Source organism: Venturia canescens, chromosome 3 (genome assembly GCF_019457755.1).
Source record: "Venturia canescens isolate UGA chromosome 3, ASM1945775v1, whole genome shotgun sequence".
NCBI lineage: Eukaryota > Metazoa > Arthropoda > Insecta > Hymenoptera > Ichneumonidae > Venturia > Venturia canescens.
In genome coordinates, this window is record NC_057423.1 from 13,112,593 (window position 1) to 13,125,614 (window position 13,022).

Genomic DNA, 13,022 nt, shown 5'->3' on the forward strand with positions numbered 1-13,022 from the left:
CTCAATTAGACTGGAGATGAAATATTTTTTCTCAAATTTCATCAATTATTAAAAAATGATCAAAGTTTCGTTGGAAACTCAGAATGGTGAAAAGAGAAATTGGTTTTTTATTTCCATTGAAATCTTCCATTGAAATTATTTCCTCGAGCTTATGCAAGGTCGCGATTATATAATGATGTTTATCTTTGAACAACTCGAGAGCCACTGACACGTCGGCGTTATTTCACATGACGAAACGCACGAGTTCAGTCGGTTGCTTGATGTCGTACAAGTCACTCGCTTGTTCCAACATTTTCAAAACAAAAGATAATTTACGAATTATAATATTTCATGAAAATTTCATGAAAAAAAATATTGTCATTTCGAACATCATCAGTTTCAAATGTTCCACCATAATTTTTGATAAACAATATTCAACTGAACAAACACGTACGTATTTTTCATACCCGAATGGAAAATTTTGAAGATAAATGCAAAAAAAAAAAAATACTTTTAAATAATAAAAGACTGCAAGAAATTTTAATTCAAACTCTGTTAATTGATTTTCATTTGTTTATAAATTTTCAAAAGCTAAACGAAAGAAATCGTGAAATAAAATGAAACTTTGTCATAAACTCGACTATAGTATTATCAGTTGAGCAGCTTCGTTATAAATACTTCATGTTGTCTCGTCGTTAGTAAGCTGCAGAGGAAATTCCTGCGGGAAAATTTATGCATCCAAACAAACAGTGGTAGACTGAAGTAAATTCATGAAAAATTCTGAAAAATTCAACAAGCCAAAATATCAAATAATACATTATTTTAAGGTGGAAACTTCACTGGAATTTTGACGTCTCCATTTCTGTTTCTCATTCGTTATAAATTCAAGTTGTAGATTGTAAAATATTCATGGATAGTTCTGCTCATCACATTTAATTGAATTTGGCGACACATGATGAATTATTTAGTCAGAACGTGCATCGGTGCAATCAATTCATGGCCCCATCCACCTGTTGAACCTTATTTATTGCCGCGCTGTTACAAATTGCTCTCAATCGTACTGAAGTGCTCAGCCATTCATAGTCGTGTTTACGGTTAAGCCCCCCTGGAAACCACAATTCATGAAGTGTGTATTTTTAAATACAATATCCATCGGTCACGAGCCAAAAACACCGATGGGGTGGTGGAATCGATAATCCTATTTTTTTTCTTCTCGTCACGAGTTTTACGAAATACAATAGTTACAACCGTCAATTTGACGGCCACGGATCAATGAATGTTAATGAGTTTTATGAAATTGGTTTTCATTCATTCGTCCTACTTCGTTCGATCGATATTTTAATCCTGAAAATATTTTTTATTCCCAAAAGGTGTGGAAAAATTTGAAAATCATTTTCATTTTCCTTTCGGTGACATTCGTAAAGTTCAAATTTACAAATATTCGCGATCCATTTGGAGACGGAAATGTAGTATTTAGCGAGGAGAGCATCGTTCGCATTGCATAAAAGCTGTAAAAATATATGATTCGACGATGACCTTGTCAATTTCGTGATAAATTGAAACTCGCGTATTCTAGAATAATCAATTCCGAGATAATGAAGATAGTCGGGTGGGATGTTGAGTTTGCTTAGTTTTAAAAAATCCCTCGATCAACAGGGAGCAGATCTCGGAGTGTCTTAATTTTCTTTGTTGACAATACTTGGGTTTTATCCGTCATAAAATCTCATTTTTATTGTACAATCTGACAAAAGTTCGAGCCGAAGAATGGAGAAGGATAAATTCGGCTTCGCAATTGATCGAGGTGGCACCTTTACCGACGTTTATGCCAAATGTCCCGGTGGTAAAATTCGAGTTATGAAACTACTCTCCGTGGATCCAAGCAATTATGACGATGCACCTCGAGAGGGTATTCGTCGAATCCTCGAACAGGTACCAAACTCCATTCAGTAGATGACTGTTGCACTATTCTCGATTCTGAACATTGAACTTCGTTTAATTTCGATAATTGAAAAATCATTGAGAGAAATGTATTTGAAATTTTGTGATCGAAACGGATTTTTTTATTTTCGAAAGTTGAAGAATTACCGGAAACTCCAACTGCATAAATGATAAAAATTGAACAGGAAACCGGCGAGCCAATGGGAACTGAAGTGGACACGTCGAGAATAGCGTGGATTAGAATGGGTACGACGGTAGCAACGAATGCTTTGCTCGAACGAAAAGGAGCCAAAATGGCACTGCTCATAAACGAAGGTTTTAAAGATCTACTGTTCATTGGCAATCAAGCACGACCGAATATCTTTGATTTGGTTAGTGGTATAAGTTCCTTAAAAAAATACATTCGCGTTTATCGAATTCTTAATTCATAATAACGTTTAAGGCCTTATTATACACTTGTACAGCGGATGAAAAAATGTGATTTTCTTGATTTTTTTTCAACAAGAAAAAAATCTTTATTGATAAACTGTGAACTACATTAATTAGTGCATACTTGTACAATTTTTTTCATCAAAAGACTTCTCAAAATGGCGGAACCTCAGCTGTATTCCAGTAGCATCTTTTTTTGAGCATCAGTTGCGGTGGACGTGATAACTAAAAAACTATTAATCCGATCCATACCAAATTTGTACCACTTATTTATTATAATAATAGCCTGTACCCGGACGAAGGATTTGTAAAAATGTAGATTGAAAAAAAATGACGACAGTTTTAACAAAAAATTCATTTTTTGAGGTGCTAAATTTTCAGTTTTTTTGCTACAATTTTTTTTAACCAACAAAATACGAAATCTTTCGTCCAGGCTCTAACTACTCTTATAATGAATAAGTGATATAAATTTGGTACGGATCGGATTTATCGTTTTTCAGTAATCGTGTCTACCGCAAAGGTATTTTTAAAAAAAGACGATTCTGAGATTACCGCGTTTAAGGATATATTGCACAGCCGATACAATGTTGCCATGCTAAACCATGCTAAAAACATAAAAAAATTCAAAATTATCAGAATTTAATAAAATTTGGTGAACATATTCTTTAGTGCCAGATTTGACAATACAAATTTTTTAAGATTTTTCTTCTGTACAGTTATCGAGTAATTGATCACTAAAGTTCACGTGTATAAGCATAGCGTTTCCATATATATAGGTATACATTCCGGGCATAAGAAATCTGCTTTAATGCGTAATTACTTGATAACTAAACAGAAGAAAATTTTGAAAAAAATTCTGTTTTCGCACTTGATGTTGAAGAACATTATCACCAAATTTGATCAATTTCTAATTATTTCGACTTTTGTATCATTCACCCTTAAAGATTCAAGTATCAGACGACCGCGCGCACAGGGCGGTCGGTTGAAATACCCATAGCTACGAATCTAATGCTCCGATCTTTATGAAATTTGGTAAGAATATTCTTCAGACATTATACTTGAAGAATATCTAATAAAAAAATTTTCGATTTTTCGCCCATCGCAAGTGTATATAAGCCCTTAAAAAATCTCTAGGCGATCGTAACCCCGGGGATGTTGTACGACAAAGTGATCGAAGTGAAGAGTCGAGTCGCCCCAGCCATGCTTGGCTCGTGTAAATTGGACACGAAAGCCTGGAAAAGGGTGAAAGGAACTACCGGGGAAGATCTCCTCGTCATCGATGAACTTGACGAAGTAACTTTACGTAAAAACCTCCAAAATCTTCGAGACGAAGGTTTCGAGAGTTTAGCTGTTGTTTTGGCGCACAGTTACGTGTGAGTTTGCTCAAATCGATATAACCAGTGATGAAAAGATTGAGTTTTAAAATAACGATTTATTGCGAAGATCCTTAATCAATTGACTCGCGCCGCTCTCCCCCAACATCTCATAATTGAAAATGGAGCTTCCTCATATTGTGTATTGTTCAATAATCAGATTTCCGGAACACGAAAGCCGAGTTGGCGAAATAGCTAAGGAAATTGGTTTCGCACAAGTGTCGTTATCGCACGAAGTTATGCCCATGATGAGAATAGTGCCAAGGGGTTTCACAGCTTGTGCAGACGCTTATCTCACCCCGCACATCAAACAATACTTGCAAGTGAGGAGGAAACATAAATTCGACTTTTGTCTGGTCAAAGTAACGTGAAGAACGAGTTTAGAAATTCGAAACTATGCTTTCAGAGCTTTAAATCCGGGTTCAAAAATAATCTGGAAGGAGTTAACGTTCTTTTCATGCAGAGCGACGGAGGCTTGACGCCGATGAGCTCGTGAGTTGGCACTGATTTTGAAAGGATATAAAATTCCTGAGGCTGTCGAAGAAAATGTGAATTTTTCCACGGAGCCGGAAAAGATTGAATTTTTTTCCAGATTTATTGGTTCTCGAGCAATTCTTTCGGGACCCGCAGGTGGCGTAGTTGGCTACGCTAAAACAACTTACCAAAAGGAAACTACGTTGCCCATAATAGGTTTCGACATGGGTGGTACTTCGACGGACGTGAGTCGTTACGACGGAAGTTACGAGCACGTTTACGAGAGCACCACCGCCGGAGTCACCATACAAGCTGCTCAAGTAAAACTTTTATGTTTATTCAGCTGTCAGACGCGAAGTAGTCCCACGGGACGAGATCCAAATGTGCGAAGGAACAGATCGTAGAATTCTGATAAGAAAAGTCCTTAATCATTTTGCTCTCGGACGAACCGCTGATGAGATATTCAATCGTTCATGAATTTTCGTCCCGAGCGTTGAGGCGAGGGGTGGGGAGGCGTCGCGGATAGGCTCGTGTGTTATCACGCTGCGCTCGTCACCTCCCCTTCGTATCGATCAATTCGATTGGCCGTTTTCTGTACTCGTCGATATCTCGTCAACGATGCATGGGAGTGAAAAATTGATGAGGACTTTTCTCTTCAGAATTTTGTATTGAATCGATATATGACAGTTTAATGTCGAATGCGAGCGGCCTGCTTAAAATACTCGTCGTTTTGCGCTAGTTGGAAATACGGAAATACGGATGTGACGTTATTAACGGTTTTTCTCTTCCATTTTTTTTGACTTTTGGAATCTCATAGCTCGACATAAATACAGTAGCAGCTGGAGGAGGATCCATGCTGTTCTTTCGTTCGGGTCTTTTCGAAGTCGGACCCGAAAGTGCCGGTGCACATCCGGGCCCAACGTGTTACAAAAAGGGGGGTCCCTTGACCGTCACCGATGCAAACCTCGTCCTCGGTCGTCTCCTTCCTGAATATTTTCCTAAAATATTTGGACCCAATGAAAACGAACCGCTGGATAAATCGAAAACGATCGAAGCCTTCGAGAAATTGGCTTCTCAGGTACTTTCCACTCAATGTCTGCATCTTAGAACCAGAACCAACCATTCTAAAAATAACTCCAGAAGACATTTTTCTATGAGATTAATCACAACAGATCAATGACTTCCTGATGACATCCCACGGACACGAGAGTGAAAAAATGACTTTGGAAGAAGTTGCTATGGGTTTCGTTAAAGTTGCTAACGAAAGTATGTGTCGTCCGATTCGTGCTTTGACCCAGGTACAACAATTCAATAAGAACTTTATCAAACGATCGAAATCGAAAGGATTTTTAAAATAAATCAGATGGGCGATAAACAAAAAATTAGATTATCGAGTTTCTGTCTTTTTATCGATCAGGCAAAAGGTTACAATACTTCGATGCACGTGTTAGCATGCTTCGGAGGAGCTGGAGGACAGCACGCTTGTGCAATAGCTCGAAGTTTGGGCATGGGCACGGTCTTCGTCCACAAATATGCGGGTATCCTTTCCGCCTATGGCATGGCACTTGCGGATATTGTTGAAGAAGCGCAAGAGCCAAGTGCTCAGGAATATGCGAAAGGTTTGGCAAAAAAAGAAGTAAATTGGATTCATGAAAATAAGTGACAAAAATAATGATTGGAAGTAACCAAAACTTTGTATTTTTAAATTTAGTTTTTTAAGTGCAGTAATGATTTTTTTGTAACGTTATTATTGTTGAAGAATCATTTGAACATATTCGCGAGCGTTTTGGAGTGCTGGAATCGAAAGTACGAGAAAATTTAAAAAAACATGGTTTTGCTAATGAGCGAATTGGGACCGAATATTTTTTGCATCTTCGTTACCACGGGACGGATTGTGCATTGATGTGCAGTCCAAAAAGAGACTCCGAGTACGACACAATCGAATCTTTGAAGTACGAAGATTTTTTGACGACCTTCTTGGAAAGGTATTTCTCGTTTCTTTTCTACATTTTCTGAGCGATTCGTGAATGATAAAGAAAATGAAATTCTGTGGAATTTCGAAAGATATCGAACGGAGTTCGGTTTCACGATGCCAGGACGTAAAATTCTGGTCAACGACGTCCGGGTTCGTGGCACCGGGAAAAGCGAAATTCCAGGAGAAATTGAAATGTCACAGGTCTCGGAGGAACCACGTGCTGAGAAGGTAGAATTTGCCTGCAATTTTGAAACAAAATGACGGAATCCCAGAACATCTTCAATCACATTCTCTATCGAATGTCTGAACACTTCCAGACGACTTTAGTGTACTTCGAAGGTGGATACCAAAAAACCAAAGTATTCAACATGGCCACGTTGTCCCATGGCCAAGTCGTTCGTGGACCAGCAATAATTATGGACAGCTTGAGTACTCTGATTATCGAACCTGATTGCACAGCAGCCATAACTTCACGCGGAGACGTCAAAATTGAGATCGGAGAAGGAGTCAAATCGAAAATAACTACGGAGTTGGACGCCATCCAATTGAGTATTTTTTCTCATCGATTTATGAGCACAGCCGAACAAATGGGAAGGTAAGTAACGTTTTTTAAGGTAGTTCATGCACGAAACGATTTTCTTAAGAAAGTCTTAAAATTTCCATAGAGTTTAAATTGGTAGTCGACTACACACGCATATCAAATTTTTAAGGGTTCATTTTAAGGGTTCGATAAACGTATTTAAATATGAAGAAAAAAAAACAGGGTTATAGGGACTGTGCGTACAAAATCGTTTATCTTTTCATATAACGAATGAACGCTTCTCACGGAGATTATGAAAAAGTAGACAAAAATAATGAAGTAGGTAATGAAAGTTTGGGAAAAAATTCGGGACGATTGTTCTACTAGTAATAAAATTGTATTAAGTTAAAAATTGAATGAAATTGGTAATGAGCGCTCGTATAACCTCACATTCGCTTATTTCGGTATTTTGTTCGGGTTCGGTCAGTGATGGATCCCCGATTAATTAATGGCTTGTAATTTCATTCGCCAAAAGATAAGTTGAAAAAATTTATTTACAATTTTGATTTAATGACTCTGACATTAATTTAGAGTGATAATATCTCTAATTAGAAAGTAAAAATCGACCCAATTTAGATACCCATAAAATACGATCCTACGGGCATGATCTACCTTAAAAAAAAAAACATCAGTTCCGAAGCAATTGAAAAAATGCATTAAAAAATTCGGGAGATTGAGATCGCTCCATTTTCTTACAGCAATTTTCAATTTTCTCTCGAATTTATGCTCATTTTACGACTCATGATTCTTCAAGAATTCTGCAAAGAACTTCCATTTCTACAAACATCAAAGAGCGTCTCGATTTTTCGTGCGCCGTCTTCGGACCCGACGGTGGTTTGGTCTCGAATGCTCCTCACATTCCAGTCCATCTCGGAGCTATGCAGGAAACTGTACAGTATCAAATCAAAGCGTTTGAAGGAAACTTTGAACGTGGCGATGTCATTTTAGCTAATCATCCGTCCGCGGGGGGCTCCCACTTGCCGGATTTGACAGTTATTACTCCGGTATTTCACAGGTCATTAATTAATTACAATTGAACGGAATTCAGAGTTATTAGCGAATGTCAATTTCGATAGAAATGATGAATATTAATGTTTTCCAACAGCGAAATTCCGAAGCCCGTTTTTTTCGTGGCGAGCCGTGGTCATCATGCAGATATCGGTGGAATCACTCCCGGATCGATGCCTCCGCATTCCACGTCTCTAATGGAAGTACGCCAGTTGAATGAAATATTTGAAATGATAATGAGATGGAAAAGGTAGAAGAGCCAATGTAAGATATTGAAAAATCGTTTTTCCGTTCAATGAATAGGAAGGCGCCACTTTCAAGAGCTTCCTTCTAGTACACAAAGGTGTTTTCATGGAAAGAGAAGTGACTGAAGCCTTAATGGCTCCAGGAAAAATCCCTGGGAGTTCAGGAACGAGGAATCTGGCGGATAATCTGAGTGATCTCAAAGCACAAATTGCTGCTAATCAAAAGGTTCGAACTGTTCAATGCTTGAGGGTGGGAAGAAGAATTAAGGATTAAAAATATTCGCCCATTTAACGTTGGGCAAAGTTAAATTAATCATCACGAAATACGAGCTCTACGCGGAACCCGACAAAAATATTCACGAAAAACTTAATCGAAGAATGTCGCGATTAATTGGAAAATGAATTTTCAATTTTCGTTTCATCAGGGCACTCAATTAGTCAACGAACTCATCAATTATTATGGCCTCGATGTGGTACAAGCTTACATGCAACATATTCAGAACAATGCAGAGTTGGCGGTTCGTGAAATGCTCAAATTTGTCGGAAAACAAACTTTAGAGAAGACCGGAAGTACGAGGGTCACTGCGATGGATTATTTAGACGATGGAAGTGTGATAACGTTACGATTGGACTTTGATATTGAGAAAGGCGAGGCGGTTTGTGATTTCACGTGAGTTCACCTATCTCAACTTTATCTTCAATTCCTATCACATTATTCTTATCACAAAGAAAAAATGCCAAGGGGCGTTCTGCTTTATAAAGTAAAAAAAAAAAATCGATTGTTTTCGGGAATGTTTTTGGATAGACGGAAATACCTCAGAGTACAGCGAATTTTTCGGTATATAGTTTCAAGGATATTTCTAGAGTATAAATACATTTCTCAATGTGAGAAATACTAATTTGTACATGGTTCATGCGCAAAGTCTGTTCATCGAAGTTTCTCAGCTGTGGACGACGTGGAGATCGTAATTATTGTCCGTAACAAAAATTCCAAATTTTTTTCCATTTTCGTATATTTTCCTTCCATATGAACCTGTAGAAACCTGAAAAAATTGTGAAATTCTGTATTTTTAGCGAGTTTGAAAAAAACGTTTCTCAAGTACAAGAATTCTACTTCAACGTGCTGTAAATATAGAATTTTGCAATTTTTTCGGGTTTTTATAAGTTCATATGGAAGGAAAAGATGTGAAAATGGAAAAAGAATTTGGAAATTTGATCGCAGACAATAATTACGATCTCCACGCATTATACGCAGCTGAGAAACTTCGACAATCAGACTTGGCGCATAAGCCGTGTATGAATTAGTGTTTCTCGCATAAAAAAAAATGATTTTGCCCTCTTGAAATATCCTTGAAACTATACCGAAAAAACTATGGTGAGTTATTTCCTTTCGTTCGAAAAACATTTCCGAAAACGATGATTTTTTGACTTTCTGAAGCAGGACCCCCCTTAACGGTGTCAAACGGCGTTTAATCTCTACCAAGAGATAATTGCTCGATTCCTGGCGAGAAAAGTTCTCATCGGTTTTCTCTCCGACGCACCGATGACGAAATATTGTTTCATTTGTGAAAGCGTCCCACTCATTCTCCCTGCACTTCCCATTCCCACACGACTGGCTCTCACTGAATAATTAATATCTCATCAACGGTAGTTTGGAGAAAAAAAATGAAAAAGGACTTTTCTCTCTGAAATTTCGTCATGAACGTTTTCAGAAACGTTCGGATGTCGAATTTCAGGTATTGAAATTTGAAAAAACTTAATGAGCGTCGCTTGTTCACAGCGGAACTGGATACGAAGTTTGGGGTAATTGCAATGCGCCAAGGGCTGTTACGTTGTCGGCGATTATTTACTGTCTTCGTTGCATCGTCGGTCGAGACGTGCCTTTGAATCAGGTGAGTCACGATGGTTCACATTAATTTTTCGAATAATATGTTTTTATAGCGAAAATATGGTGCACAAGATGGCCGCAATGTTTTCGTAGTCAACTAGCGTCTTTTTCCATAATTTAAAATTGCAATACGACAGAATTTGTCCCCGTTGAATTGAACGGCTCGAACGATAGATCCCGAGGGATTATGAATAAAATATTCGCCGGTGTTTGCTAACTTTGAAAAGCCTTTCGATAATTATGTGCGCCGCAAAACTCCGGAGATTGTCCACGCATTCATGCAAGAACGATTTCGTTTACTCAATACACCAGTCGCGAGTACGAAAATTTTCTCAAGTATGCTCGGTTCGCAGTTTGCTTAAGGAAGGCAAATTCGTTTTCCCGATGCAATTTAATATGCTGATATTCAATTCAGCTGTTGTGCCGTACTTACCGGCGTGCATTTATCAATTTTTCTTATGTCCATCGTTCGAGGATGCTTTTCAACGAATTTCCGAGATTTTCCAATCGTTGTTGCTCGCAATAGAGTGAGAAAAAAAACAGAAACATCATCCGGATTGAAATAGTGAACGGAGCGAATCATTTGATCCCGCAGGGTTGTTTGAAGCCCGTCACAATCATAATTCCAAAAGGCAGTTTGCTCGATCCGTCAGAAACCGCTGCAGTCGTTGGTGGAAACGTGTTGACGTCTCAGCGCGTCGTCGACGTAGTTTTGGCCGCTTTTAACGCCTGTGCCGCATCCCAGGGTTGCATGAACAACGTTACACTTGGTACCGATAAATGGGGTTACTACGAAACAGTTGCAGGTGGAAGCGGAGCCGTAAGGATCGCTTTGGGGCGGAAAAATATTTGAAAATTTTTCAATACCTTGTCACAAGTGGATTCTAAACCGAATGAACTTGAAATGCCCGAAGAAATATTTTCTGCACTCAAAAATATCGAAGCACCCAGAGACCGAGATCAAAGTCGTTATTTTCAAGGTCGAAGCTCTTAATGTCATAGTCTAATTTATACCGTCTAAAGGCGGACTAATAACAACACTAATAATAAGAAGATTAATAATAAGGGTATCAGGTCATTCCGGGTAGCATCCTCTCTCCATACACTTATTTGTGACAAGCCTCTAAACGTACTTAGCAAATGATTGCCCGCAGGGACCCACGTGGCACGGTCGGGGTGGAGTTCACACGCATATGACAAACACGAGAATCACCGACCTCGAAATATTAGAACATCGTTATCCTGTTATTTTGAAAAGATTCACCCTCCGTCCTGGGAGTGGTGGAGACGGTGCTTATAGGGGTGGCGATGGGGTGATTCGTGAAATACTGTTCCGGTGTCCGATGACCTTGTCCGTGTTAACTGAAAGACGATCGCACAATCCTCCAGGACTAGAGGGTGGTCTACCAGGTACCAGAGGTAGAAACACTCTGATCAGGGCTGATGGAAGGAAAATTAACTTGGGACCAAAGACCGCTGTCGCCGTTAATCCTGGTGTAAGTACGCTGGAGACTTTTTTGTTCTACTCCCCGAAAAATTGTCAAAAGAAAAGTCTTCAACGATTTTCTTCTCCAATTAACCCTTCACGAGATATCAATGAATCAGTGGCCGCCAATTAGCGAGGTCGCGGCAAAGTGCGGAGTGGGAGAAGCTCGCCACGCCTCCCCGTCACTTCCGATTGGTCGATTTCTTTGAGAGCCGATATCTCACGAACGAAGCATCCGAGAAAAAAATGGAAGAGGACTTTTTCTTGTAGAATTTCGTGATATAACAAAGCCAACGATCAGCAACGTGGATTTTTGCGTCAGCCTGTATATACCTCGAGGAAACTACCCCCCTCTATTGATCGAGCAGCTTAATAGCATGCAATGATAGAATCAAGCACCCAAAACGAGGCCAGTGTGCTCATGCACAATGTGCGGCGTCCGAAATCTCCTTGAACAATTCACGCGGAAGCTAGGATAATGAAAATAAGTGTTGCGCGTGGGATGGAAGACTCGCAATTAGCATCGGGGGCTTTGCGGTGAGCCTCGATCAACAATGCGTGGATAGAGCTTTTGGAAAATGCCTGCTAAACCATCTAGTGACTTTCGCATTGGCCATTCATCCGTGTTTTGGCTAATCGTAGAACGATGCTCGTGTACGATTATATCGATGGGAGAGGCAACGCGAAACAGCGGATTTGGCTGTTCATCCGATGCAGGCATTGTCTCATTTTTTCCATTCGTTTCATAAGCTCTTGATGGAAATAGAACGATGAAAGCGGAACAAAACCCACTTCGGAATCTCAATAAAACGACGATTCAGCGATTTTTTTCCTGCCAGTCTTTTCTCTCTGAACTTTAAGTTTGTTTTATCAGGGCGCCTGATTTTTATGATTTTTATCAAATTTTTTTGGCTCCCTTGTCAAGGAAATTGACTGTTCAAAATTCCATCGAAGCTCGTTAAGAGATACTTGAAAGGGTTGACTAAATCGAAAGAGTCTTGAATGGTTATCGTCTTTGCAGGATGCTTTTGTTCTGGAGAGTCCTGGAGGAGGAGGCTTCGGTTCCCCAGGAGGTACTAACGAAACCCCAGCGAAAGTAAGCAAAGCTTTTGTGGAACGTGGCAGCGTTTACGAGTACAGAAAAGCACAAGAGTCGGTTTAAAATGCTTCGTTAATTATCAAGTTCGCACAAAAGCGCTACAGCGATTTCGCTCATGAATGCAATTGTTCGCCCACGCCGAACGCGCGCGTTACCTTCGAACAGCTCTGAATGGTTTACTCTCATGCACTTCTGTGCTTTTGTTATTATTTTTATTGCGTCATTAAAATTTGTTGGCTTTACAACCCAAAGAAATATGCGTTAGACCGTGGGAACGGTTGTCAATTTTTTTTGAATGAAAAATTTCTCGGTCGCTCCAAATCCTAATTTTTTCCAATATTCTACGGTGCTATGTGAAAAAAAATAAACAAAATATTTTTTATAAAAACAATCTCAGAATTTTCTCATTCAATTTCCCACATACAAACAACATCCTTTTACCCCAATAATGATCAGTTCCTCAAGGATATTGTGTCTCAACTAAGGGCCCTCAAAGCTTTTGCATTCTCTGAAAAGGACCTCGGACAATGCTCAATATTTTATTAAAT

At 39.1% G+C, this 13,022-nt stretch overlaps 1 protein-coding gene across 3 annotated transcripts; it reads left to right on the plus strand.

Moving 5' to 3' along the window:
- The first annotated feature begins 264 nt into the window (after positions 1 to 264).
- LOC122407773 (5-oxoprolinase) lies at positions 265 to 12,729 on the plus strand. Of its 3 annotated transcripts, XM_043414192.1 has the most exons (21): positions 265 to 429; positions 1,731 to 1,908; positions 2,103 to 2,288; positions 3,481 to 3,719; positions 3,880 to 4,042; positions 4,126 to 4,211; positions 4,312 to 4,513; positions 5,011 to 5,271; positions 5,366 to 5,491; positions 5,611 to 5,812; positions 5,953 to 6,178; positions 6,258 to 6,396; positions 6,486 to 6,763; positions 7,503 to 7,763; positions 7,854 to 7,959; positions 8,060 to 8,227; positions 8,427 to 8,671; positions 9,782 to 9,893; positions 10,485 to 10,709; positions 11,044 to 11,385; positions 12,397 to 12,729. In XM_043414192.1, exons 2-21 carry the CDS (start codon positions 1,744 to 1,746, stop codon positions 12,535 to 12,537), a joined length of 3,873 nt encoding a protein of 1,290 aa, XP_043270127.1. In that variant the 5' UTR covers positions 265 to 429; positions 1,731 to 1,743; the 3' UTR covers positions 12,538 to 12,729. The 3 variants fall into 3 exon arrangements, with proteins under 3 accessions (XP_043270127.1, XP_043270128.1, XP_043270129.1); XM_043414193.1 differs by lacking the exon at positions 265 to 429 and having other exon boundaries at positions 1,770 to 1,908; positions 2,053 to 2,288; XM_043414194.1 differs by lacking the exons at positions 265 to 429; positions 1,731 to 1,908; positions 2,103 to 2,288 and having other exon boundaries at positions 3,611 to 3,717.
- The last annotated feature ends 293 nt before the right edge of the window (positions 12,730 to 13,022 follow it).